The 25,530-nt window shown below is 40.0% G+C and overlaps 1 protein-coding gene and 1 long non-coding RNA gene across 7 annotated transcripts in view; one reads left to right on the top strand and one right to left on the bottom strand.

The window, feature by feature from the left end:
- The window catches only part of LOC113593688 (uncharacterized), a 35,746-nt gene that overhangs the window by 322 nt on the left and 9,894 nt on the right, over window positions 1-25,530 (top strand). The window lies entirely within an intron of this gene.
- On the bottom strand, window positions 4,205-22,296 carry HEMGN (hemogen). Of its 6 annotated transcripts, none has more exons than XM_053204896.1 (6): window positions 22,141-22,165; window positions 20,846-20,951; window positions 14,558-14,683; window positions 12,709-12,807; window positions 7,193-8,402; window positions 4,205-4,395 (listed from the first exon to the last, which is right to left on the bottom strand). In XM_053204896.1, the coding sequence occupies exons 3-6, from the start codon at window positions 14,564-14,566 to the stop codon at window positions 4,289-4,291; spliced, it is 1,425 nt and encodes a 474-aa protein (XP_053060871.1). In that variant the 5' UTR covers window positions 14,567-14,683; window positions 20,846-20,951; window positions 22,141-22,165; the 3' UTR covers window positions 4,205-4,288. The 6 variants fall into 6 exon arrangements, with proteins under 6 accessions (XP_053060871.1, XP_026895314.1, XP_026895313.1 ...); XM_027039513.2 differs by having other exon boundaries at window positions 7,193-8,406; window positions 12,714-12,807; window positions 22,141-22,161; XM_027039512.2 differs by lacking the exon at window positions 20,846-20,951 and having other exon boundaries at window positions 7,193-8,406; window positions 12,714-12,807; window positions 22,141-22,296.

Here is a 25,530-nt window from a genome sequence, read left to right as displayed (position 1 = left end):
GGTCAATATGCCATGTACATAGAAGAGATTGTAATCTTTGTTTCTGGACAGCTCTGAAAAGGGCCAAATAGAATCGTATTTTCATCCCATGCGATGACCAGTTATCCTTGTAACGATACTATCCTTTTACCTACTTACTTGTAACGTCATCTCTCACCTATATCAAGTTTCTCTGCATATGTAATTCTGTATATGGGCTTTTTATCCTGTTTGTGGTGGGGAGAATAAATGGCTTGCAATATAAAATATTCAAAAGCATGCAAATCCACAGATTTTAAACGCACAACCATGAAAAGCTGTCGCTAAACCTTTTTATTTGTTATGGAGTAATAGATCACTAGCAGAAAATAACCAGCAGGAGCCAAAGATTGACAGAGAAGGTTGTGGTTGAAAACACACACACGCGCACACACACACACACACACACACTTTAAAATTGATCACATTCATAAATATTCTTCTGTCGTCTGTCCATGAAAATTTGGAAAAGAGTGCCATTTATCTGTTTTCAGGGGAAATGCTGTTAATCTGTGTGTCTGCAGAAACAAGTTTGAGAACAATTAAGCTATATACACTCTGTGAAACTGGCACCGTAATAGCTGTGTTTGCCACTAGATGGTGGTGTTGAAAGTGATAGTATTGCTTAATTTGTGGACAGACTAGTGTGGAAATGTATTTGCCCTCCTGACCTTAGATATCATTATCTAATGATAATCACCAAAAAAAAAAATGCATTACCAAGTGTGACAAGTACTGAGATGCAAAGCAGATTTGGAGACACTGATGTAGATTGCCACATCTAAATTTCAAAGGTAAAATTTTTTGTTCTGGAAAATAGGAATTTAAATATGTAACACTTTTATTATATGATTTGAGGTTTTTATTATCCTTTCTAGAGTTATATAAGATTATTTGCAATTTATAAGGCAACCTTCTGGGGCGCCTAGGTGGCCCAGTTGGTTAAACACCTGGTTCATGATTTTGGCTGAGGTCATGATCACAAGGTTTGTGAGTTCGACCCCTCTGTCGGGCTCTAAACGGACAGTATGGAGTCTGCTTGGGATTCTCTCTCCCTCTCTGCCCCTACCCACTCAAAATAAATAAATAAAAATAAAAACTTTATAAGGCAATCTTCTCTTTGGAGGTAAAATCTAGGAATCTGCCTTTAAAAAAACTAAATGCTGGGGCTCCTGGGTGGCTCCATTGGTTAAGCGTCTGACTTCAGCTCAGGTCATGATCTCATGGTTCGTGAGTTCAAGCCCCTCATTGGGCTCTGTGCTGACAGCTTGGAGCCTGGAGCCTGCTTCAGATTCTGTGATTCCCTCTATCTCTGCCCCTCACTCGCTTGTACTCTGTCTCTGTCTCTCTCAAAAATAAGTAAAAACGTTAAAAAATTAAAAAAAAAACACTAAATGCTTCTAATACAGGTGGTCATGAGCCTACAGTTACAGAACACTTCCCCTTGCAATGGTTCTTAATCTTTCACTTGGATGAAGGATCCCTGAAAAACAATTAAAGCTTTGGGACTTCTCATGAGATCATTTTAGATTTAGTAGCATGTGTTTCATGGATTTTTAAGAACCACCATTGTACCTACCATGAGAGGAGGGTAGTACAAAGTGGGCTTAGATGGTTGCAAAACCTTTGATTCTGTGACCTCAACGTTTTAAGCCAAGAAGAAAACTGGAAAATGTTTAGATGCACACTGGTGTTTGAATAAGAATAGTGAGAAAGCAGAGATTGTGTGTATACAGGGAGTGGGGTGAGAGGGCAAGCAGAAAGGGTCCTAAAAGGTAAGAAGAGAAGATCCCTCTCCTTCTAACGTTCTATATTCTTCATTCCATCTACTTTGTCATCTGTTTCACCTTTATGCCCCTGTGCATGGCACATATGCAAATCTCTTATGGTTCCTCTTTAATGCAACACTATTAGAACATGAAACTTCCATTTACCCTTTTCTAACTAATGTTGACCCACTCTGGCAGATGAAATTGAGACCAGATTTTCTAAGATTAGACCCAGCATGAAAAGTACTGAGGAAGTTAGATGTTACTTTAGGTGAGTACCCAGCCTCTCTGAGGTTATTCCCTCATCTATAAAACTGGAATGATAATCACTGCCCTGCCAATTTCATACACTCTTGAGCAAATCAGTGTATATCAAAGTATAAATTCTGAAGTGCCATCCAGATATAAAGGACTATTATATGGTTATTCTGCCCTCAATATGTCACTTGAGTAATATAATGGAGTATGAGTAATCATTGTATGATGCATACACCCCAAGAGGAAAAAAATGTAATGTTTGTGGGGGAATGTGTGCAAACAGGAAGGAAAGAGCATTGTACCCTCCCCATACACTTGTGGTCCTCAACTGTAGCTGCACAAGGTTCACCTGGAGAGCTTTTTAAATATTCTAAATGCAATGTCATATCTGAGATTGGATCCTGAAGCCAAAAAAGGACATTAGCACAAAAACTAATGAAATCCAAATAATGGTAATGTCACCTGTCTTAATTTCTTAAGTTTTGATAAATGGACCATGGTTATAGAACATGTTAACATTAGGATAAACTGGGTGAGAGGTATACAGAAACTTCTGTACTATCGTTACAAATTTTCTTTAATTTCTAAAATTATTCCTCAATATTTGAAACAACAACAACAAAAAATAAACTAAAAAATTAACATACCTATGCCTGGATGTCGTCCTAGGCAGGTAAATCAGAATCCCTGGGGAGGCACAGCTGTAATTTTTAAATCTACCTCAGTGGTTCTAATATATCCTGAGTGTTAAGAACCTCTGTTCTAAAAAAAAAAAAAAAAAAAAAAAAAAAAAAAAAAGAACCTCTGTTCTACACTAGGAATGCTTGAGGGACTGGGATTCTGTCTTGTTCTTCACTGTATAGCCTAGAACCTAGCACAGCGCCTATGTGCCTATAGAGCTTATGCAATTGTGCCCTTGCTAAACTAAACCTTTACTCACAGAAATCTCCTTTACTTTAGTCTTCTACAGAGGGAAAACTGCAAACCCCCCCCCCCAACCAAATCCCAGGGAGTTTTTCAGACATCTTCCCACCTGGAAGAGTTCCTATTCCTGCCCCCAGTCTCTTGTCATTTTCAGCTAATCGTGACCATTATCACCAGATAGATATTCTTAAAATACTGAAACTGCCACTCCATTGTTCGAAAGTCTTACTTAGTTCCCCATTACCTTACGTAATCTTTGGTATGGAAAATTCTGTTCACACTAATAATATGAGATTTTTAGCCTATTAGCCTGCTATTCCACATGGACCCTGCATTAACTGTAGTTTGCAAGTAGTTCTCTTGAATATGTCTCGAATTCACCCTTCTTTGTGTCACATACAATAATGCTGTGATCCTCACCTACAATACAAATCTTTTTCATCTTTTCATCTTTTGGAGATTTAATCTTTTCAGGTCACTCCAGCAAAAAAAAAAGGGGGGGGAGGGGAGTGTTTCCTCTATTCTGTGTACTATTCAAATGACACTAGCCTTTCTTACTTTCTTTTGTAATTATATTCTGCTTTATTCCCCCGTAAAACTAGATTAAACCCCTGCTGGGTAAGGACTATATGCTATAGATCTTCTAACCCTCACAGTGCTTACCACAATGCTGTCTACACGGTGAAGCATGTGATAATGATTTAATGTACTTTTTGCACAAATGCAATATTTAAAAAGGAAAAATAGAAAATCAAAATTCAAATACTTAAGTAAACTACATTTATTACTCATTACCTCAAAATACCTTTGAAGGAGTCCCAGAAGGATAAATTGTTAAAATTAACTTAAAAAGCCAACTAAAGCCTGAATAAAATGTTGATGCTATTGTTACATTGATAATTGAACAAAGTTTACAAGAAAACTATTACTCCCCAAATTTTAAATGAACAGACAATATACTCTCTCTACTTTTGAGAATTAACCAAGGAAAAAAATAAATTAAAAAAATCAACCAAAGAAAGGTTTGTTCTTGAGGGTAAAAATCAGTTATTCAGCACCCCCCCTTTCCCATTTCTGTCTCTCCCCACCGCTATCCTTACCCCAAAATACATATACACACACACACACGCACAAACTAGCAGGATATCATCTATGTGGTAGAGCCTCAAAAAACACCTTAGTTCACTCTTTCAGCTGTAGTCTATATGTGGGAAAAAAACCACTTAAAATATTAATGAGTATTGTAGAGATGCAATATTTTGAGAATCACACGTATACTAAGATGTGTATTTTGTTGGACAACTGATGGTTGAGCATCGTTAAAACAAAACATAACTATAGACGTCATTTTCTGGATGAATCTCTTGAGGAACATTTGGAATTGCTGGTATCTCTGGTTCCTCTGCTTTGGGTTTTTCTCTCATTTCTGTAAAATAAAATATGAAAATAGGTTAAATAAATGGTCAACTGGGACAATTGACTAGATTAAAAAACTCTACCTCACACCTTGCACAAAAGCAAATTTCAGATGAATTAAAGATTTAAATATTAAAATACCATAAATGTTGTATAAACAATAAAATTTTCTTATAATCTTAGGATTAGAAAGGCCTTTCTAAGCAGGAAACAGATCAGAAACCATAAAGGAAAAGAATGACAAGTTTGAATTACCAAAAATTAAAATTAAAATCTTGTCATGTAGGTGACAAAAACCACTAGAAATAAATTTAAACCATAGACAACTGGAAATATATTTACAACTTATATGTAGGTAAAAGCTTAACTATTACATAGAGATTTTCTAAGTCAATCCAAAAATATCAAATTTCAAACGGGCAATTCTCAAAAGAAAAAATTCAGGAGCGCCTGAGTGACCTGGTCAGTTGAGCGTTCAACTCTTGATTTCAGCTCAGGTCATGACCTCGCAGTTCATGAGATACTGCCCTGTGTCAGGCTCTGCGCTGACAGCATGGAGCCTGCTTGCAATTCTATCTCTCCCTCTCGGCTCCTCCCTGGCTCACGCGTGCATGCTCTCTCTCAAAACAAATAAATACACATTAAAAAAAATAATTTTAAAAAGAAAAAAATCCCCGTTCATGCTCTGTCTCTGTCTCAAAAATAAATAAACGTGAAAAAAAAAATTAAAGAAGAAAAAGGGGCGCCTGGGTGGCTCAGTCGGTTAAGCGTCCGACTTCGGCTCAGGTCATGATCTCACGGTTCGTGAGTTCGAGCCCCGCTTCGGGCTCTGTGCTGACAGCTCAGAGCCTGGAGCCTGTTTCATATTCTGTGTCTCCCTCTCTCTGACCCTCCCCCGTTGATGCTCTGTCTCTCCCTGTCTCAAAAACAAATAAACGTTTAAAAAAAATTAAAAAAAAATCAAATTTATAACAATCATGAAATTCAAATTCATAATAATACTAATGCCTAGAAGCAGTCATTATCAGAAAAGTGGAAATTAAAACGATTAGGTTGTTTGGGTTTTTTAAAACCTAACACATAGGAAAAGATTTTTTAAATGTAATCATGTGCAGTATTGGGGAAAAAGCACTTATATAAACTCTTGGTTTGTGTGGACTGCTAAAACATTTTGGGAGGCTCATTTGACAGAATGTATCCAAACATTAAATGTGGGTACCCTTTGGCCCAGCATTTCAATTTCTAGGGATTTATCCAATGGATATAATCAGACACACTTAAGCTCCCAGTGCCTCAGTTTCCTTATCTATAAAATGTGGATAATATTATTTTTCTGGTAAGCTTTTTAACATTGAATAAAATAATTCACACAAAAGATTTTTGTGTGGCACATAGAAAGTGCCAAATAAATGTTAGTTCCAATGATGTTCACTGAACATTGTTATAATAGTAAAACTTGGCAGTAACCTAAATGTTCATCATTTCAGAGACTGGTTGGATAAATTATTGTACATATAACACAATACCATACAATTGTTACAAAAGATGTCATTAAGATGGCCGTGATATATATTGCGTGTGAAAAAATGCAGCTTACACAGAATAGAATGTATTATACTATGTCATTTGTTAAAACAAAGGAAAACAACCTCCAGGATGGGAATCAGAGATAGGAGATGGTATCATGGGGGATTTACTCTATATTCACTTACATATTGCTTTAATTTATCATAATGAACATTTATAATTCATTACTATGAGCCTTTTCTAATCAGTAAAAAGGTATATACTTCCATTTGTTTGGCCAGACAAAACCCCAAACAAGAAAAGCATGAATTAATTGCCCACATTAACCTTGGCAGGAATGAAACTGCTCGAACTGAGCCCTGTGTGGATAAGAAGTGCTTCTCCAACAGGGGCTCCTGTCAGCCCAGGCAGTGTTTCACATGGCTGCTTTTTACTCTAATGTTTTCACCCTTGAAAACCTGGACCCATTGGAACCCAACTAACCCCATGTCTTTGTTGTAGTTATCTTTAGGAAAGAGCTTATTTGTTTATAAGCTACCAGAAGGATTTCTTGAGAAAAGGATATGGTCTGCTAGACTCAGGCCACTTCATATACTGTCTATGGTTTTGTACAAAGAGAATCAAGGTTCTCGGTTATATCCCTGAGGCAAAGGCCAAATTGAAGAAAGGTCACATTATTTTAAAAGTGTCATGCTTAGGAGAATGCTTTTCAGGAACAAATACTGAGATAGAAAGGGTTTTTGGCAAACCTGATAAATCCTACAAAAACAAGTTCCCTTTGTAACAGGATCATATCTTGTACCTTTATAACCCCATTGGCACCTTGTACCATGACTTTACTTGCTTTAGTTTGCTGGGACATTTTAATTCTCAAGAAAAACTTTATTCATCAAGCTTTCTTGTTAATTTAAACTTAATCGTTCTTTAAAATATTTTGCACATAATTCATCCTATATTGGGTTTATTTCATTTCACTGGCTAAAGTTTCCCAGAATGGATACTCTGTCAAGTACCTGGTATACACACTTATATTGCCAATTATTTTAATTCTTTGTAAATGTGCCAAACAGGCCCTGGTTGAATGAAAAACATTTTTTACTTGAAACCAGCTAGTGACATGAATGATACCCTTGCGATAACAGGGGATATCCTAAATTGTGAAAGAAGGCTATAAATCATCACTCTGAGGGATATGGATACCTATGTTGGTGCTCTAATTATAAATGGGGAATCCTATTAAGTGGCAGTTTCACTGACTTGTCCCAACAAACCATCCCTACCTTGAGGAAAAGTATAAACATCCTTAGCATCCTCCTGGTGTGCTTTAGGATCCTGGCCTTGGGGCCCATCTGTTTCTTGGTACGGCTCTGGAAAGCATTCTTGAGGCACATCCTTATTTTTATATGTGTTGGTGGAGAGGTCCTCAGGCCCAGGTGTTTCTTGGTATATTTCAGGCGAATAGTCTTCAGACCCAGGTGTTTCTTGGTATATTTCAGGCGAAGAGTCTTCAGACTCAGGTGTTTCTTGGTATATTTCAGGTGGATATTCCCCAGCAGTAGGCATTTCTTGGATTGTCTTATGAGAGGGTGCTTTAGGCACAGCAATTTCTTTATATGTTTCATGAGAGAAGTGTTCGGGTTCAACTGTTTCTTGGTGTGTTTTTGTAGAAAGGTCTTTAGGCACAGCTATTTCTTCTGTTTTAGGCAAGAAGCTTTCAATCTCAGCAATTCCTTGATCTGGTTCAGAATTGTATTCCTCAGGTTCAGCTCTTTTCTGGTATGTTTCATGAGCATAGCCTTTAGGCACATCTGGTTTGGTGAATGCTTCGGGAGAGCATCCATCCAGGTTAGCTATGTCTTCAGTTTTAGAAGGAAGGACTTTGACTACAGCTGTTTCTTGGCACAGTTTAGGAGCGAGATCTTCAGGTTCAGCCATTCTGAAAGGATGGCCTTGAAGTACAGCTATTTCTTGGCACAAGTTAGGAGAGAGGTCTTCAGGTTTAGTCATATCAGGGCACATTCTGGAAGAATGGTTTTGAAGTATGGCTGTTTCTTGGCACATTTTAGAAGAGAGGGCTTCAGGTTCAGCCATATCAGGGCACATTTTGGAAGGATGGCCTTGAAGTACAGCTGTTTCTTGGCATATTTTAGGAGAGAGGGCTTCAGGGTCAGCCATATCTTGGCATGTTTCAGAAGAGTGGTTTTGTATTGCTGTTTCTTGTATCTCGGAAGAATTCGCCTGATGTATAATGCTTTCTTGATTCATTGCAAAAATGTGTTTCTCAGGCACAACTTTTTTGGGAGAGGCTACCAGATAGAGCCCTTCAGTTATAGTCCTAGGCGGTTCAAGTTCTTTCTCCATAGGTGCTAATGTTTTCTCCCTCATGTCCTTTTTAAATTGTGACTGAGGCTCCACCTTCAGGTCTGTGTTTTGTTGTCTCTTTCTGCCTCTTTTATTTCCTTTTCCTATCCTTGGCCTCTTGCATTTTTTCTCTCTGTGAAAGATCAGAATTAGTGTCAGCAATGGGCCTACAGGATTCAAATAAATGCTTAGTAATAACAGCCGCTGGTCTTCCGGCTGCCTTGTTGCATGACCATGAAAAACATCACTTCATCTCTCTAGGCCTCAACCTCCTTGTTTGTAAAATGAAGGAGCCAGTGCTAGTTGTCAGGAGAGGAGATGTCCCGTAGGGACTTTTTGTCTCTTGACGCCTTGCTCACAAGGAACCTTCTTGGTGAGTGTAGAGAGTATGTGTGTTTGAGAGCATATACTTAAAGATTGGTTATGGAGAACATATAATTGATGTTATAAATTAATAGATTGGCACTGTGGTTTATACAGTGGTCTGTCTGGGTTTAGCATGTGTGAGTTAGTCCCACTATGCCCTGGGTAAACTGATACAATTGCATTTCTGGATCTGCAATCCAGGCACAGCTCCTTGTCTGCACAGCCTGCAGACGGAAGATGTATATCTAATTGCTTATCTAATTCAGTGTCTTGTGTAGAGAATGCTGAAGAGCAGCAATACATGTCAAATGAGATGTTCTGTGAGCTGGGTCAAAAGCTTCAAAAACATCTCTTGAGGTAAAGAAGCCTGGTGGAAAGGTACGAGTGGCCATTTTATACCTACTCCAAATGAATAGCTAGATTAAGGATCTAAAAGATAAAAGGATATGCATGGAAATTTCGGCCAATGACAACTCGTTAGGTACTGCAACTATAACCAAATACAGATGGCTAATACAGATGGGCTGGTGGTGGGGAGGAAAAGGTACTAAAAATAAACATTTCATCCTTCTTCTAAACCTATTGAAATTCTGTTCCATGCTACCTGCTCCACAGAGCCTCTTCTTGCCAACCACGGGGCTGAAATGCTCTCCTTGCTCAGGATTTATTGTGAAGGCCATGCTTTTTGGTGAGGAACATGAGCTGCCTCATACCGTTGTTACTTGTGGAGAAATATTCTTGTAGTAAATATTCTTATTTCTGTTAGCAAACGAGATAAAACCCGTGCTTTTCTATCTTTGCAGTGCTCGTAAGTCCTTGCGCACTTAAATGTATACCCTATTCTGCCTTTATGTTTGAAATTTCCAAAATTTCCAAAATTTTTTAAAGACTGCCTCCCTAAAACCAGTTTGAAATCAATATTAAAAAGGTAAACATGTAATAAGACAGTCAAAAATTAATATTAGAAATAATATACAGGAAAATGTTATGTAAAAATGATGGAAAGGCACCTCACCATTTTAAAGTATAATTCCAACTAACAAAGGTAACAGGATAAATTATAAAGTCCTTATTGTCAGATTTTTAAAAGATGGTATATGTGACTTTTTCAGGAAACACTTTATTCTAATATTGAATACTAAATAACTTGTTACAGAGATCACTGTATGAGGGAATCTGAGTAATGTTCCATGTTCTTCCTGGTAGTTTTTCAAAAGATGCATATATATCTATGTGCTCTAAAATTTAATCTGAACTCTGTCACTGATCAGCTATGTGATCATGGGTAAGTCACTCAAACTCTCTATGCCTTGGTTTCTTCACAGGCAAAATGGAGTAAATGGTATCTGTCCAACCTCATGCGGTCGTTGTAAGAATCGCATACAATAACTTAGAGGAATGAGTTATTGAAATATAAATTAGTATTTGTATTAATATAGGAAACACTTATAGTGCTTCCTATGTGCCAGGCACTGTTTTAAGTAATTTGCTTATTCTGTTATCTCATATAATCTTCACCTCAACTTATGAGGTAGATACTATTATTATCTCCACTTTGCAGATGACAAAACAGACACACGTTCTTGTCCAAAGTCAAATGGCTAGAAGTGAGGGAGCCACGCTTCAAATGTAGTAGTCATTCTGGCTTTAACAGCCAAGGCTCTTAACCATTACACTCTGCTGCTTCTCTCTGGAACCACTTAGGTTTCGCTGTGTGGTATGTTGTGTAAGAATAGCCCTCAGCTCAGTCGGTTAAGTGTCCGACTTCAGCTCAGGTCATGATCTCGCGGTCCTATCCGTGAGTTTGAGCCCCACGTCGGGCTCTGTGCTGACAGCTCAGAGCCTGGAGCCTGGAGCCTGCTTCGGATTCTGTGTCTCCCTCTCTCTCTGCCCCTCCCCCACTCACGCCCTGTCTCTCTCTGTCTCTCAAAAATAAATAAATGTTAAAAAAAAAAAAAGAGAATAGCCCTCAGTAGCACAGAGATATGTCCTAAGAGCATGGCCAGCCAGGTGCCAAGAGGCTCCCCAAGGTGTCCTCTACTTCAGTGACTTTTTCAGCCTTGCTCCCCCCACCCAGCAAGCCCAGAAATCCAATTGGATCAGCACACTGAGACCAGCTCCATTTATCTGGGACAGAACTCCTCAATCAGCTGAAAATGGCTGATATATAAACCTAAAAACCAATTTTTAAGTGAACAGTGAGAAATGCAAAGTCACACAGCAGAGGATGCTTGCACTAACAGATGAATGCACTCTTTCTCTGTAGCAGGTATTTGAGAAGCCAAATAATGATCAGAAGGTTGCCCGGAGAGTATGGAATTAGGGAATATAAGGATATTCTTCAACAGAGTCACTTGCCACAGGACTCGAGTACAGAAGTTTCTGCTGTAACACAATATATGCATTCCTGAAAAACCTCACTTTCAGCAAAATCCTACACTAAAAGTGCAGTGCTTATGGGGGAAAATAGAGTTAAAGCAAACAACTCAAATCTTGTGCAACTTTCTAACACTAACAAAAATAATAATTGGTACTGGGGGAGGTATCTTGAGTAGTCCAGATAGGCAGCTTACTATGAGAAGGCTGCCTGGGGGATAGCAAAAATACGCAAAAGCAACAGTTTAAACGCAGGCTTTCAGCTGCTGAGATCCCGTAAATGCTGGTGGTGCTCTGAGCCAGCTGCCATTGGGTTGGGCCCAGGAGGAAGTGCAGCCTACTCGTGGAGAGCTATGGGGGGCTGGTGGTGTCCTCTGGGGAGGGAGCCCTGGATGTGGGCTGAAAAGAACCCTGCTTATGCAGCAGCCAAGCTGAAGGCTTTTCCCTTTCCTGCTGAAGGTTTTAACTGTATTCCTTTTTGATTAGGAAAAATCATGGACCAATACAGCTTCTACATTACACTGACATCATTCTACTATTTACCAATCATTTGTGAGTTGATTGGTGCTATCGAAACATGTGTTATAGCAGAATAGAAGATTCTCAGTCCCCAGGGGGGATTGGTGCCCTTTCTTAAGAAAAGTGCTAAAACATCTATATTGTATGTTTTTTTTAATGTATATCTATTTTATCTTTGCCACCAAAACAAACATTTTTCGCAACAATGAAGAAATGCAAATATAACTCCTAATCTAATAATAATATAATAATTATTATTATTATAATAAAAGAGTGCTTAGATCAGTGGTTCTCAACTGGGGGCAATTTTGCCCCTTAGTCCCCCACACCAAGAGACATTTGACAATGTCTGGAGATATTTTTGGTTGCTACAATGCAGGTGGGAGGCGTGCTACTGGTCTCTAGATGCCAGAGATGCTGCTATGCCAGAGATGCTGCTAAACATCTACAATGCACACAACAGCCTCCCACATAAAGAATTATCCTATCCACAACATCAATAGTACCCAGGTTGAGAAACCCAGGCTTAGACGAGCTCCTTGGGCTCCCCTTTTCTATCTCCAAGCACCTCCTCTGTTTTCATAGTCATATTTTAAACGGATGCAGTTAGATGCTGTCTCACTTATAATCATGGTCTTGTACTCTCTCCCTAAGGTTATATACAAGTGACTTTGCTTGGAGATTTAAAAACTCCTAAACTTTCCTGTCACTTATTTACATAAAGTGTTTTGGTTTGCTCCATGGAGAGTTAATCGTACTCATTCAATTAGTATTTTACTAACAGAAAGCTTGGAAAACTAGCCAGGAGCTCCTCAAAGGTATCTCCTGCTCCCGACAAGATGCTTCTATGTTTATATTACCAGAGTAGTAGAAAGAACACCAGGCCTCTCTACAATGGAATTCAACTGCCTGGTGCTTTAATTTAAAAAGAACAGGGATAAAATTCCATTCCCACCACTTCACTAGCTGTGTGATTTTAGGCAAGAGATTGAACTTTTGGAGATTTGGCTTCTTTTTTTTTTCTTTTTGTATAATAGGAATACCAGCTCCTGATTCATGGAGGAGAATCAGGATATTTTATCAGGATAAAATATAGTGTGTAAAAGCACTCAGCACTACTTGACGCATAGCATATACTTGACAAATAGCCATTCCTCTAACCCTGCAATGATACCATACCCAAATTCCCATTGTGAAGTTTGCTTCTCTTGTGCTTCCTCTTTTCTTTTCCTGAGTTGTTCTCTGTTTCGCAGATTCCAAGTTCCAATGATTTCTGTAGGATCAAGATGGAAGTTATAGGAGATAGTGATCAATTGTGGCATTTATCAGCAAGAGTCCAATGGCAAGGTGGAGACCCCCCCCCCACCCTATCCTGGGTGTCTGTTCTTCTCCTTGCTTTTGAAGGACAAGGACCACATTTTATTCATCCTTATGCCTCCAAAGAATGCCTAGGAGCAAACGCTCAGTAAGCATTTTTAAATGAAAGGGTCAGTTTTTATACATATGTGTTCTATCAACCCATTAGTTTCTTCAAAATAATTTTACATATTGCACAAACATAAAAGAAAAAAATCAGCCGTGTTCTGCCATCCTTAACATTATAACCTGTTTTCATTTTGTTTCTCATATCCATCTAGTCTCCATATTACACAAAGTTGTAATGATAGCATACCATAATTTTATCATTTATTAACCTAACATCATGTCAGAAATATTTTCTAGGGTATAGTCTTCATAATTATAACTTTAATCAAGTTGATGTATTCCCACTTGCCCAGTCATTCCACATGTATTAGTTGTTGCCAATTTTATGGGCTGTTGGCTTTTTTTGTCACGGTAGCTCAAACTATAATAATATTCATGCATACAGTTTTTTTCCTTTTGAGTTTTTTCCTTAGGATGATGTCTCTCCAAGCTCTTTGGGAAGTTATTATCAAAAGAAAGGTTCTGTTGCCACTTGAGTTTGTGAAAAGTTAATGGGTCTTCTTAGAGCCTGTAAAGTGATGACAAACTTGCATGGAGGGCCCCAAAAGACAGAGCATGCTCCTTGGGCCATAGCAGCTTTTGTTCTTAAGCAGAAGTTCTTAATGATAAATTTGGATTTGGGGGATATTATATGTCTATTTTTATCGATGTCTAATTAATTTACCATTTCCTTCAATTATGAATGTCGGTGACAAACCACAGAAATTTTTGTGCAGTAAGTGACTTTGTCACCAAAAGAAATCACAGATTTTTTCCACATCACATTACAGTTGTTGCAGACACCTAAAAACACAATTTATTTGAGATGATATATTTGATTTGATACAATGCTGTTAGATTCACCATTACTATAATCTTGTTATGTAATGTGTCTATAAATAAACATATATATTACTGTATCACAGTTTTTCATTTTAATAGCTGTATCTTACAATTGCTTCCTTTGGAATTTTATCTATGAATTTTATATATTTTAAATATTTATTATAAAAAGGTATCTATAGATTCCTCAGAGTGCCAAAGGGATCCATGGCACAAAAAAATTTAAGAACTGTCTCAAGACCTAGGGTTCTGCAAAACATTTTGAGAAAGGCTGCTTTAGGATAGACCCAAAACTAAGATTAGGAAGTCAAGAGAATAAGCACTATTAAAGATCTGACAATAGGTAGACCAGATCTCTTTCCAAAAAATTATACCAAATTTACCCTACCATAGAAGTATAGGGGTATAATGGTTGTTTTACCTCAACCGTTCAGTACTGGGTATTTTAACATTATCTTTCACTTAAATATATTATCAAGAATTTATTATGTCCTTGTGTTTCTCTGCTTATTAGAATCTTAATGTATTAGAAGTCACCTCAGAAGGTTATACAGCCCCAATCCTTCCCATCTAAGGTTATATGAACATACTCAATTATGTGCTTTTTGGGGGCCAGATCCATAAAAATTAGGAAAATAATCACAGCCCAGTTCTTCCCAACTGTCACTAAGACATCTTAGTGGCCAGTAGAGACCTCTTAAGATCTCTTTCATTACCTGGAACATGGTTCTCTTCTTGATGAGGACCAGGTGTCTGATGGAGCGTCGAGCGAGATTGGTCCTTTCCCAAATCCATCTTGCTGTTAACTCTTCCTGCTATGTGGTCTGACTTCCACAAACAGCCTTTTTAAAAATATCAAAGCAACTAACAGTTAAACACACACACACGCACACACGAGTTTGTCACTTTACTTCCCGCCTAAAAGTTTTATCTGGTTGGACCACAGCTACTGACTACTTCTACTTTCTTTATCACACTGCACAGGTGTGAGTAGGGGGCATGGTTGGTCCTACTATCTTCATCCTGTAGTATAGTTGCTAGTTATACAGGGAGCCCCACGGCCACAGCCTGGCATCGTGCAGCCTCCGGTACAGCAGTCATTTATTTCTGTCTGCCAAGAAGTGCCTGAGTCTGATGGTCCTTTTTCCAGATGGAAATGGCATAGTGTAGAAAGTGCCCTAGCTGTAAGACCTAACCAGTCCATGTCCTAGAATAAGTCACCTCCCCATTCTGTGGCTCTTTCCTCATTTGCAAAGTAGGTAAATAATTCCTGACTTGCCCACCTCACAGAGTTCTTGTGAAAAAGTGAAAATCATGAATGTGAAAATTATGAAGCTATGAAATTAACCTTACGTTATTTTCCTGCATGTGGCACTATTACCTTAATCTGTTGCAAAATAAATTTCACACGTGTATATGCTGTGAAATTTAGATAATAGACCCAAGGAACCAAATTAGGAATTCAAAGCAAATTTGAACCCTTTTCTGCTCACCTGATCATTCACAAGTGCCTCAAGATGACTAGTGAAATCCACTGTTACTCATCCAGGGAAGGGCAAAAAGAATTTCTTAATGAAAATATGACCATGTTATGTCACAGAAATTAAGTTGAAACCAAAGGAATTACCTCATCCCCAGTTGGTTACCCCATTTGAGAAGGTAAGGAAGCACAGAGGACTATGGCTGTTCAAGTAGGGAAGAACCACTGAACACACCCTGCTATGAGCAGCCTTTCTGAGAGATGCAGGAGCAGCAGTATTCTAGAGTCATAGATTGGATTGAAGAGAGTTTGAATTCCAAAGTTGCTTAGTTCGGCAAGTTAGATAGTCTAGGGGCCACTTTACCAATCTACAGCATGGGGACAGTATTGGTATCTATCTTGTGGTGTTATTGGGGTGATTAAATCAAATGGTCTGTATAAAACATTTTATATATGCCTGGAATATTGAACTTGCTTAACAAGTATTAGCTGCTTTTATTAATAATAAAATACAGTAACCAGATTTTGCTAAACCAAGTCATAGTTTTAAATGTGCTAAAGAAACTCAGGAAATCTGAAAAGAATCCTTTATAAAGGGAAAAACTTTAAAAAGTGAATATGTGCCCCCTAGTTCTCTAGACTCTTAAGGCATTAGAAGTGAAAGGGCCCTTGGGGCACCTGTGGCTCAGTCGGTTGAGCATCCAACTTCAGCTCAGGTCAGGATCTCACAGTTCGTGAGTTCGAGCCCGGCGTCAGGCTCTGTGCTGACAGCTCAGAACCTGAAGCCTGCTTTGGATTCTGTGTCTCCCTCTCCCTGCCCCTCCCCTGCTCACCCTGTCTCTCTCTCTGTCTCTCTCTCTCTCTCTCTCTCTCTCTCAAAAATAAACATTAAAAAAAGAAGTGGAAGGGGCCCAAAACCATCTAGTTCCTTCCCCCCACTTTATATATAGATAAATTGAGAGTCAAGGAGAGCAATGATTTGCCTGCCCCAAATTGTCTTACATTGTGCTGACAGCACCTCTCACTGATTATAAGACAGGTCATCTTTTCAGGTTTGATCTTGGCTGGGTATGAAAATGTATGTGTAGTGTGAACGTATGAGAGAAGTGAGCTTTTCAAACACACTGTTAAGTATTGAGAATTATGTAACAAACACCCACGTACCCAGCACTCAAACTTAATGTGGTTTTCAGTCACCATATCCTAACACTTTGAGTTTCTCAGTTCTCCAGCCTTTCCCATAAGAAAAGATCTAAAATCTCTGATAACTTCAGGGAGTCTCTATTCAAAGGATTCCTAGAGGGAATGGAAGGTGTTGTCTGTAATTCGTCTCTCCATAACTTTTGGATTTTCAGATACAGGGTTTAAAGAAATCAAATACAAATTAAAGTAATTTTGAAAATTATAAAATAGTAGTGTTTTATCATTTAAACGGGCATTAAATTTTTTTAATGTTTATTTATTTTTGAGAGAGAGAGAGAGCAGGGGAGGAGCAGAGAGAGGGAGACACAGAATCTGAAACAGGCTCCAGGCTCCGAGCTGTCAGCACAGAGCCTGATGTGGGGCTTGAAGGCACCAACTGAGAGATCATGACCTCAGCCAAAGTCAGATGCTTAACTAAGCCATCCAGGTGCCCCTAAACTGGCATTTTAAATATTGATCCCTTTATTTGAGATGCTTTCATTCTTACAGGTTGCTTCTTACGATACCTCAATAAAATAACCTTATAAACTATCTCTGGGGTACCTTACAGAAGATGCAGAAGTACTTCTTAATTAGAATTATCTTTACTCTTGGGGCGTCTGGGTGGCTCAGTTGGTTAAGCACCCGACTTTGACTCAGGTCATGATCTCACGGTCCGTGAGTTCAAACCCCACTCCGGACTCTGTGTTGACAGCTCAGAGCCTGGAACCTGCTTCAGATTCTGGGTCTCCCTCTTTCTCTGCCCTTCTGCTCACGCTCTCTCTCTCTCTCTCTCTCAAAAATAAAGATTTAAAAAATTAAAAAAATTTATCCTTACTCAGGGCTTATTACATTCAGTTCAATGATTCAGCAAACTTTAGGGAACGCCTCATATTGTGCACATGTTGAGCAACAATGTCAGGATGCAAAGACTGACAGATGTAGTTCCTGGATTCTGTACACCGTACACTTGAGGTATATATATCCACATCTTGATTGCAAAGAGCTAATAGACTGTCTACCCTGTTGCAACCTTCCTAAGTTGATTTCACCCCTGCCTGTTCCCTGTATCTGGGAGCAGAGTGTGGAGGGACTATAAGAGGGTGGGGACTTGAGTTAACAGTAAATAGAGCCAATTTTGGGTGGGGGAGGACAGTGGAAAGACTTCAAAGCAAAGTAGATTGGAAGCCAGGCAAGGTGTCTTTGATGTGATAAGCAGGCCAGAGCAGGAACTTGTTTGGGACACAGAAGTAGCCACATAGTAAGTTCACAAGCCATAGTTCATTGTCCCTTCTCCCTATGGAAAACTCTGGAGTCATTACCAGAATGTGAGATGTTAGCCATTAAATTAAAGGGTGGATATTTTTAAACAAATGCTTCCTTGTTCTATAGTTACTTGCATATATACACAAAACCTCTTTTTAAGCCACAAACTCTTAGGGGGTAGTTACCTCTCCTGATTCACCTTTCCATCCCCACAGTTTAATCCAGTGGGAGGCTGCCACAGTGGTTCCCCATAAATGTCCACACTCTTGTATGCAGGGCAGGAAGCCTGTGAAGGCACTTTATACACTCAGAGGACTTGACGTGGCTGTGACTTAATAATAGTAATCCCATCATCTGTTCTGGAACTCTGCCTACTGTCATTCACTGGCACCGTCCTATGTACTGGAGATATGGCAGCTAAAAGACAAAAGTTCCTGCCCTTACAGAGCCTACAGTCTAGTGGGGAGAGATAACCACTAAGCAAACTTAAAATATATACATATGTAATATATCAGATGGTGATAAGTGTTTTGGAGAAAACTGAGCAGGGAACAGCAGGCTGAGGAATGAGGGGGAAAGTTGATGCTGGTTGCTATTGAAATAGGGTGAGGGGCACTTAGGTGGCTCAGTCAGTTAAGCATCTGACTCTTGATTTTGGCTCAGGTTATGATCTCATGGTTCGGTTCATGAGTCAGAGCCCCGTGTCGGGCTCTGTGCTGACAGTGAGGAGCCTGCTCAGGATTTGCTCTTTCCCTCTCTCTCTCTCTGCCTCTCCCCGCCCTGCCCTCTCTGTCTCAAATAAATAAACTTTAAAATAACTAACTAACTAACTAACTAACTAAATAGGGTGATTAGGGAGGGCTTAACAGAAAGGGTGACAGTTGAACAGAATTGACAGAGGTGAGGGGCCAGCCAGGCTGATAGCTGGGAGGGCATTCTAGGCAAAGGGACACCAGCAAAATGGTCGGTGGTGGTAGGAAGTAGGTTCAGAGAGGTAAGTTTGTTGCACCATGTAGGGATTTCTACTCTGATTGAGATGGATAGTCATGGGATGGTTTTGAAGAGAAGAGTGATATGATCTGATTTATATTTTTTAAGGATTATTCTGACTACTGTGTGGCGAATAGACTCCTAGCAGCAGGAAAGGAGGTGGAAGCAGGGAGACCAGTTAAAAGGGTCTTGCAGTCATCCCAGTGAGTGGTGATGAAGCCTTGCACTGTGATGGGAGTGGTGAAGAAGTGATCAGATTCTAGAGTAGCTTCTAAATTGGAGGTGGAGTGAGAGACAGTCAAAGACTAAGAGTTTTGGTCTGAGCAGCTGGAAGACAGAGTTACCACGAATATATGAGGAAGGCTGGGAGGAGCAAGCTTGAAGAAGATGATTGGAGTTTAGTTTGGGACATGTTAACAGATTAGGGAGAAAACAGGGAAGGAGCAGCCAGAGAAGCAGAGGAAAACCGGAAAAGTAAAGTATCCCAGAAGCCACAGGGAAAAAAACATTTCAAGAAGAAGGGGGTAATCAATTGTGGTGAATTTTGCTAACGAGTAGAATAGAAGAAGGGTTGAGGGTTGTCTCTTTCCTAACAGTTCAATTCAATCAATTACAGACTGTGGAGCCCAGAGAGGTTGTTACTTGGTCAAGGTCATACAGGCAGGACCAGCTACCTAATTTGCAGGGCCCAGTGCACAATGAAGATGCACAGCTCCTCTTTCAAAAATTAAGAAAGTCAAGTCAGCTACAGCAGAAAATTAAACTCCACACAGGGCCCTATTTCACAAGTGTTTCACCAGATCCTTGCGGCAGACATAAAACAGATCTTCATGTTTCAGATCAAGACACTGGTGCTAAGTATCGAGTGATTTAAGGTCACAGAGCTACACTGGCAGTGTGAGTGTGGAACCTGGGCCTTCAGCCTCCTGGTCCAGCCTTCTTCCCACGAGATCAAACCAGGTATTGAGGGAGAGAATTGCTTTCCTGCCTCCTAACTCTGGAGCAAGTTTATTTTGTGTGTGTGTGTGTGTGTGTGTGTGTGTGTGTGTTTTAATGTTTATTTTGAGAGAGAGAGAGAGAGCACAATTAAAGACTGGGAAGAGAGAAAGGGAGAGAGAGAAAGAATCCCAAGCAGAGAATCTCTGTGCCGTCAGTGTAAAGCCCAGCTGACTCAGGGCTCCGACTCATGAACTGTGAGATCATGACCAGCCAACATCAAAAGTCGGATGCTTAACCACTGAGTCACCCAGGCACCCCTGGAGCAAGTTTAAATATTGAGGCCTTGTTCATGCATTTCAGAGGGCTGATTGAACTGGGAAGGTGTGGGAGGAAGGAAACATTGCTAAGAACTTCTGCCCCGGGGCTCTGATGATGGGGGTGAGAGGGCAGCACGGGATACTATCTAGTCAAAAACGTGATCTGATAAAAGTGCTCCAAAGCTCATGTAGTTTTAGGCTATACTGATGTAATTATAAAGCCCCCACACGAGGGGTAGATCAGAGTCCTGCTACACTTTGGTTTGTCATACCACACCTAGAACATCAGGCTGTGAGGACCATGTGAGTGGTATTTGAGAATGTGTACAAGAAAGAGCAAAGGGTATGTAGCTGTACCATTTCCTGGCTGTGTAATTAGGGGGTAGGGGTGGAAATCGCTCAGTTCTTTCTAACCCTCGGTTTCTTTACTTGTAAGACAAAAAAAGTAAAATCTCACAGGGATTCTGTGAGGATGAAAGTGATCGTGAGAGCTTCTTGTAAAATGAAAAGCACTGTGTAGATCGGAGTGCTATAAACTTGGGTGGTGTGCACAGTATTATCGGAGTGTTCTAATGGTGCACCTAGGCATTTTCCTAGAGTGCGGTTGGGTAGACAAATGAAGGAAGGGAAGATATTGTGCATTTATTTCTCTTAGCATTCCTTCCTTGCTAAAATCCTTTTCCAAAGCTTTTGAATTATTTTCAAAGAGTGTGGATCAAGCTTTGTTTTCCTAAGTGGGGAGGGAGAGTTTCTGGTTTCCTTCTCTCACAGTCTGTTGATGCATGATAAATGAGTTCTGTCTCTGCTAAAACAGATGCTGCTGTACTCACAGTGATAACACGGTCTATGACTTTAGAATGGCGGTAACCTGACTTTCAATTTAGTTTGTTCCAAAGTTCCTCCTCTGGCATCCTCCCCCAAGGCTTCTTTCTATTTCTAAATGTACAGACAAATAAGCATCTCTGGATTAGCTGTGAGTGGTGGTTTATGTGGGGAAGAACAATTCTGCTCCCACCTTGAGCCCCCATTCCATCTCTATCCTTTCTTTCCCCAACTTCCCAAACTCATACTATACTAGCTTGACCTCTTCCCCCCCCCCCCCCATACATCCTAGATTCCTTCACACTTGCAGTCTAGTTTTTCTTTCCACATATTGTTCTCTCATGCCTCATCAGTGACTTCCTAGTGGCCCCTCCACAGTTCTCTCTGACCTCCTATAGCTCGTGATTCCTCCTGGCACTTGCACTCTCCTGGAAACCTGCCCTGCCCTTGGCATCTGTGGCGGTGCGTTCTTCCCCTTTCTCCCTCTTCCTCATCCTTGCTCCCAGGCTTCTCTTTCACATCCCTAGATGTAGGAGGTATTTCCCAAGGATGACTCCCTGATCTTTTCTCTGTATACTCCCACCCTTCTTAGATGGTTGATCCAACCGTATCCCTTTAGCTATTATCTCTGTACAGATATCTTCTAAATAAATATTAGTCTGAGTTCTAAGCTCACGTGTTCTTGGATACCATTCATTATGGAATATCCCACTGCACCTCAAACTTAGCATAGCGAAAAGCAAATTTATCCTCCCCGTAAGACCAGTCTCTGGTTTCTTTCTGCTAGGGTAGTGGCGCCACGTTCCTGGTCATCCAGCTGTAAACCTTCACAATTGTCTTGGCCTCTGCCTCCTCACTGGACACAGCCTCCAGCTGGGCACAGTTCAGTGAATTTCGTCTTCCCAGTGTCCCACATGTTCATTCCCTTTTATCCTTCCCCATGCCACCATCCCAGAGGGGAACCTCAGCTTCTCATTGGAAGTACTGGAAAAGCTTCCTAAATGGTTTATCTGCTTCCATTTTCCCTCACCTTCCCCAGACTGTCCTGCACTAACAGCCAGAACATTCCCCCTATGGCTGACTCAGTACTGGCTCACTTGGTACTCGGTTCTACTCTTTGTAGCATACTGTAAAGTGTCAGTAATACTTGCAAGATAAAGACTCAATTTTTCAGCCTGGCCTTTAAAACCAACTTCCCAACCTTCCCTCCCATTCCTTTCCTGAAAATACCCCCACACTGTTCTGATTAAACAGTGCTTTGCCCTCCCTGTTTGGCTGTGGCTCGTTCTAACACCCACAGTACCTTTATTCACACCTCCTGACTGTTCAGTGCTCCACCCTGTGTCTGTCCATCCAGATCCTGAGTGCCTCCATCACAAAGACTTTGATGCCAGGTACTGAGTGCCTCCATCACAAAGCCTTTGATGATGATGGTGATGATGATATGTTAGTCACTTTATAATAGGTACCTGAAATTTTACATATATTATCTCATTTCATTTGTCCAACTCATGGTATCCCCATTTCACTGGTAAGGACATTAGTGGTTTGAAGAGATTAGGTTATATCCCAAGATCATGTAAGCTCATAAATGCCAGAGTTAGGGCTCAAAACCAAGGTAGGCTGTCTGTAAAGTTCAGATTTCACCATTCTGTTCTACGACCTTTTCCTACCTAGAAGTGATCTCTCCTATCTGAGCTATAATCACACTTGATTTGAACTTTTGTATGATAAATATCACATAATATTTTTAATTTTGTTGTTCACATGTATACATCTTTGCTACAATATTCATTCAGCAAACAGATAATGGACATTTATTGCCAGCCTCTTCACTAAGAATTGGTGACATAGAGAAGAATGAAACAAAAGTACTTTCCCTCAAGAAACTCAGTCTGATTGAGGACGAGAGACAACAAGTAAATCTGAATTATAATACAGTATGGTAATTTTAATATTGATATTTCCAAATGTTCTGAGAGTAGAAAAGGAGTGCTAATTCTACTGCCACAGAAGTGGAAAGATAAGGATATTATATCGTGTACCCTACGGCTGTAATTCTTATTCAGAACTCCCATGGTATGAATTTGTACTGGTCAACAAGTAGAATTGGGGAAATGAAGAGGTTTTGTACGTATGTGATGGTATTGTGGGATTTCTTTCACTTTATAATTCATTTCACAATAATAGTAATAATAATAATAATAGTCAATGTTTATTGAACACTTGCTTACTATATCCCAAGCACCATTTTAAGCACTTCATATATAATTAATTTAGTCTCTACAACATCCTTTAAGGTAAGTAACTATTGATATCCTTGTTTTATAGATGAAGAGACTGAAGCACAGGCATTGACCCTGTGCCATAATTCACCCACCTAGTAAGTGGCACAGCTGGGTGGGTAGGATCTAGGAGACCATACATTTAACCCTCTTGCTCTCCTACCTCTCAATTTTACTTCTTTCACATTTAATAAAATAAAGTAGCAATATATGTTATTTTCTTTTCCAATCCCCTCTCTCTTCTGTCTTCCCCTTTTCCCTCTCCCTCATGCTTTCCCTCTTTTTGCCATTTGTTGACTATCTATTCTGCCCCAAACAATGCAGGGTGTCAGGGATACAGAGGCAAATCTAAAATTTTTTTAATGTTTATTTATTTTTGACAGAGAGAGAGATAGACAGAGCGTGAGCAGGGGAGGGGCAGAGAGAGGGAGGCACAGAATCCAAAGCAGGCTCCAGGCTTTGAGCTGTCAGCACAGAGCCCAATGTGGGGCTCAAACTGACAGACTGTGAGATCATGACCTGAGCTGAAGTCGGATGCTCAACCGACTGAGCACCCAGGCTCTCCTACAAAGGCAAATCTAAAAAAACAGCATACACAGAAAAGTAAGGGAACACAGATGAGGAACACTAGCCATGATGGAGAGAGAGGGTCAAAGAAGTCTTCCTGGAATTGATGACCTTGAGCTTAGTTTTGAAGAGTGAATAGAAATTAACTATAGTGACACAGCAAGGCTGGGAGCCACAACCACAGGCTCTGGAGTCTGATCTATGTTCATTCCAATCAAGTTGTGTACAACCTTGGGAAAGTTACTTAAAATCTTCCAGCTTCAATCCCCTCATATATGGAATGGGCATTATAACACCTACCTCTCATGACTATTATGGAAATTTTAAATGATGAATTATGGAAAGCATCCAGCTCACAGCCAACCTTAATGCTCTGGCTGTTATTATGATTGTTCATAATCTCACTAGTAGTAAGCGAAATAGAACAGCTAGATAATAAGGCTGAGCAAAACAATAGAGTCATTTTCTGGATAAGGAAATGGAGATCCAGAGGGAGGCCTATGTCACACAGGCTTAGTGACGGTTGGAACTGGAATCTGGATCCTTCAAGAGTTCTACCGTTTTCCCTTCACTTGTCTGGTATTCTAAACTCTCCTGTCGATAAATCAGTCTATTTAATTCCCTGGCTTAATGAGTATTTCCCAAACTTTACAATTGTTGGCATTCCCTATTTGTGACTTTTGCCACATTCTTGTAATAATGTCCTCTATATTATTACTTACTTAAAATTTGTCTTCAGATACACTCATTTTTACTAAAAAATATCAAATGGAAATTTTATATCACCATTATGAACAGAAAACCAATCACAGGCTTGTGGCATAATAAATTATATTTCATCTAAGGCACATTAAAATAAATACCAAACTATTAAAATAAAAGATGTTTCATCTAAATTATCTGCTCTTCCCCAGTGGAATGTATACCACATCTTGGGAAATGCTGGCCTGTGTAATTAATCAGTGGCCTGTGTAATTAATCAGTGAACTCTTTTCATTTCATGGAACTTCTAGATTATGTCCAAATCTATCCTAAAGTGAAACTTCCCTTTGCAGTGGCTGGTTTATAACTCCGAAGGAAGAGAGCAAGACTCACCTCACTCCCTGGCCTGCTACTGACCCACTATTATTCGTATCGGCTACTTTTGTTGGTGTCTCTAGTCGAACAGTAGCCTCTCCTATTTTTGCTATTTCTTCATCCTCTTGAGTTTTAGCTACTCTGGCACAGAATACATACTAGAAGCTAACATGATGCTTTAGTTCCATTTATTTGGAAATTTCAACTCCCTGCTTCCAGTAGATTCTGTCCCCTAGACTTGGAGTTTAGAGTTGGAATAACCTAGATGAGTCCCTACCTAAAAGGAACCACTGGTGATGAATTGCAACCTTCCAAATGGTCCCACCTCCAGTGCCTGCCAGAGGGCCTAGCACAGGTAAGCCTCCAGTAGTCATCACCGGAACCAATTGAGGTAGAGGTGACTTTGGCTAGAGGTGCTGCCACTAGGTGGACAGAGATGGCAACTGCACCATTCTCACCTGCCAATTAAGTCAGAGCTTTGGCTCCAGCACTTTCCCTGGCAGAGCCTGCCTGGCTCCCTCATTCTCTTGACACTCTCTTTTCCCCTCCCTCCAAGTCCTCCTCTGGGTGAGTGAGCACTGGGGATGTTTGCATACCAAACACTTGGCTAATTGATATTCTGTCACAACCTGCTCAACAAATGTTAGGTTTTTTGTGTTTGGGGTTTTTTGTTTTGCCTTTTGTGTATGTGTGTGTGCGCACATACACGTGTGTGTGGTGTGTGTGTGTGTGTGTGTGTGTGTGTATCACTTTGGTTGTATTTT

The sequence above is a fragment of the Acinonyx jubatus genome, chromosome D4, assembly GCF_027475565.1.
Source record: "Acinonyx jubatus isolate Ajub_Pintada_27869175 chromosome D4, VMU_Ajub_asm_v1.0, whole genome shotgun sequence".
Lineage (NCBI taxonomy): Eukaryota > Metazoa > Chordata > Mammalia > Carnivora > Felidae > Acinonyx > Acinonyx jubatus.
Note: the sequence above shows the minus strand (reverse complement) of the source record. Positions and strands in the feature narration are given on the sequence as shown.

Bases quoted from the DNA above. Each gene is read 5' to 3' on its own strand.
- HEMGN (XM_027039512.2), bottom strand. From the start codon at position 14,636: ATGGATTTGGGAAAGGACCAATCTCGCTCGACGCTCCATCAGACACCT. The intron at 8,407-12,713 runs GTATGGTATCAT...GATCTTTCACAG, and splicing joins ACTTCACAATGGGAATTTGG to AGAGAAAAAATGCAAGAGGC. The intron at 4,396-7,192 runs GTAGGGATGGTT...TTTATTTTACAG, and splicing joins TGTTTATACTTTTCCTCAAG to AAATGAGAGAAAAACCCAAA.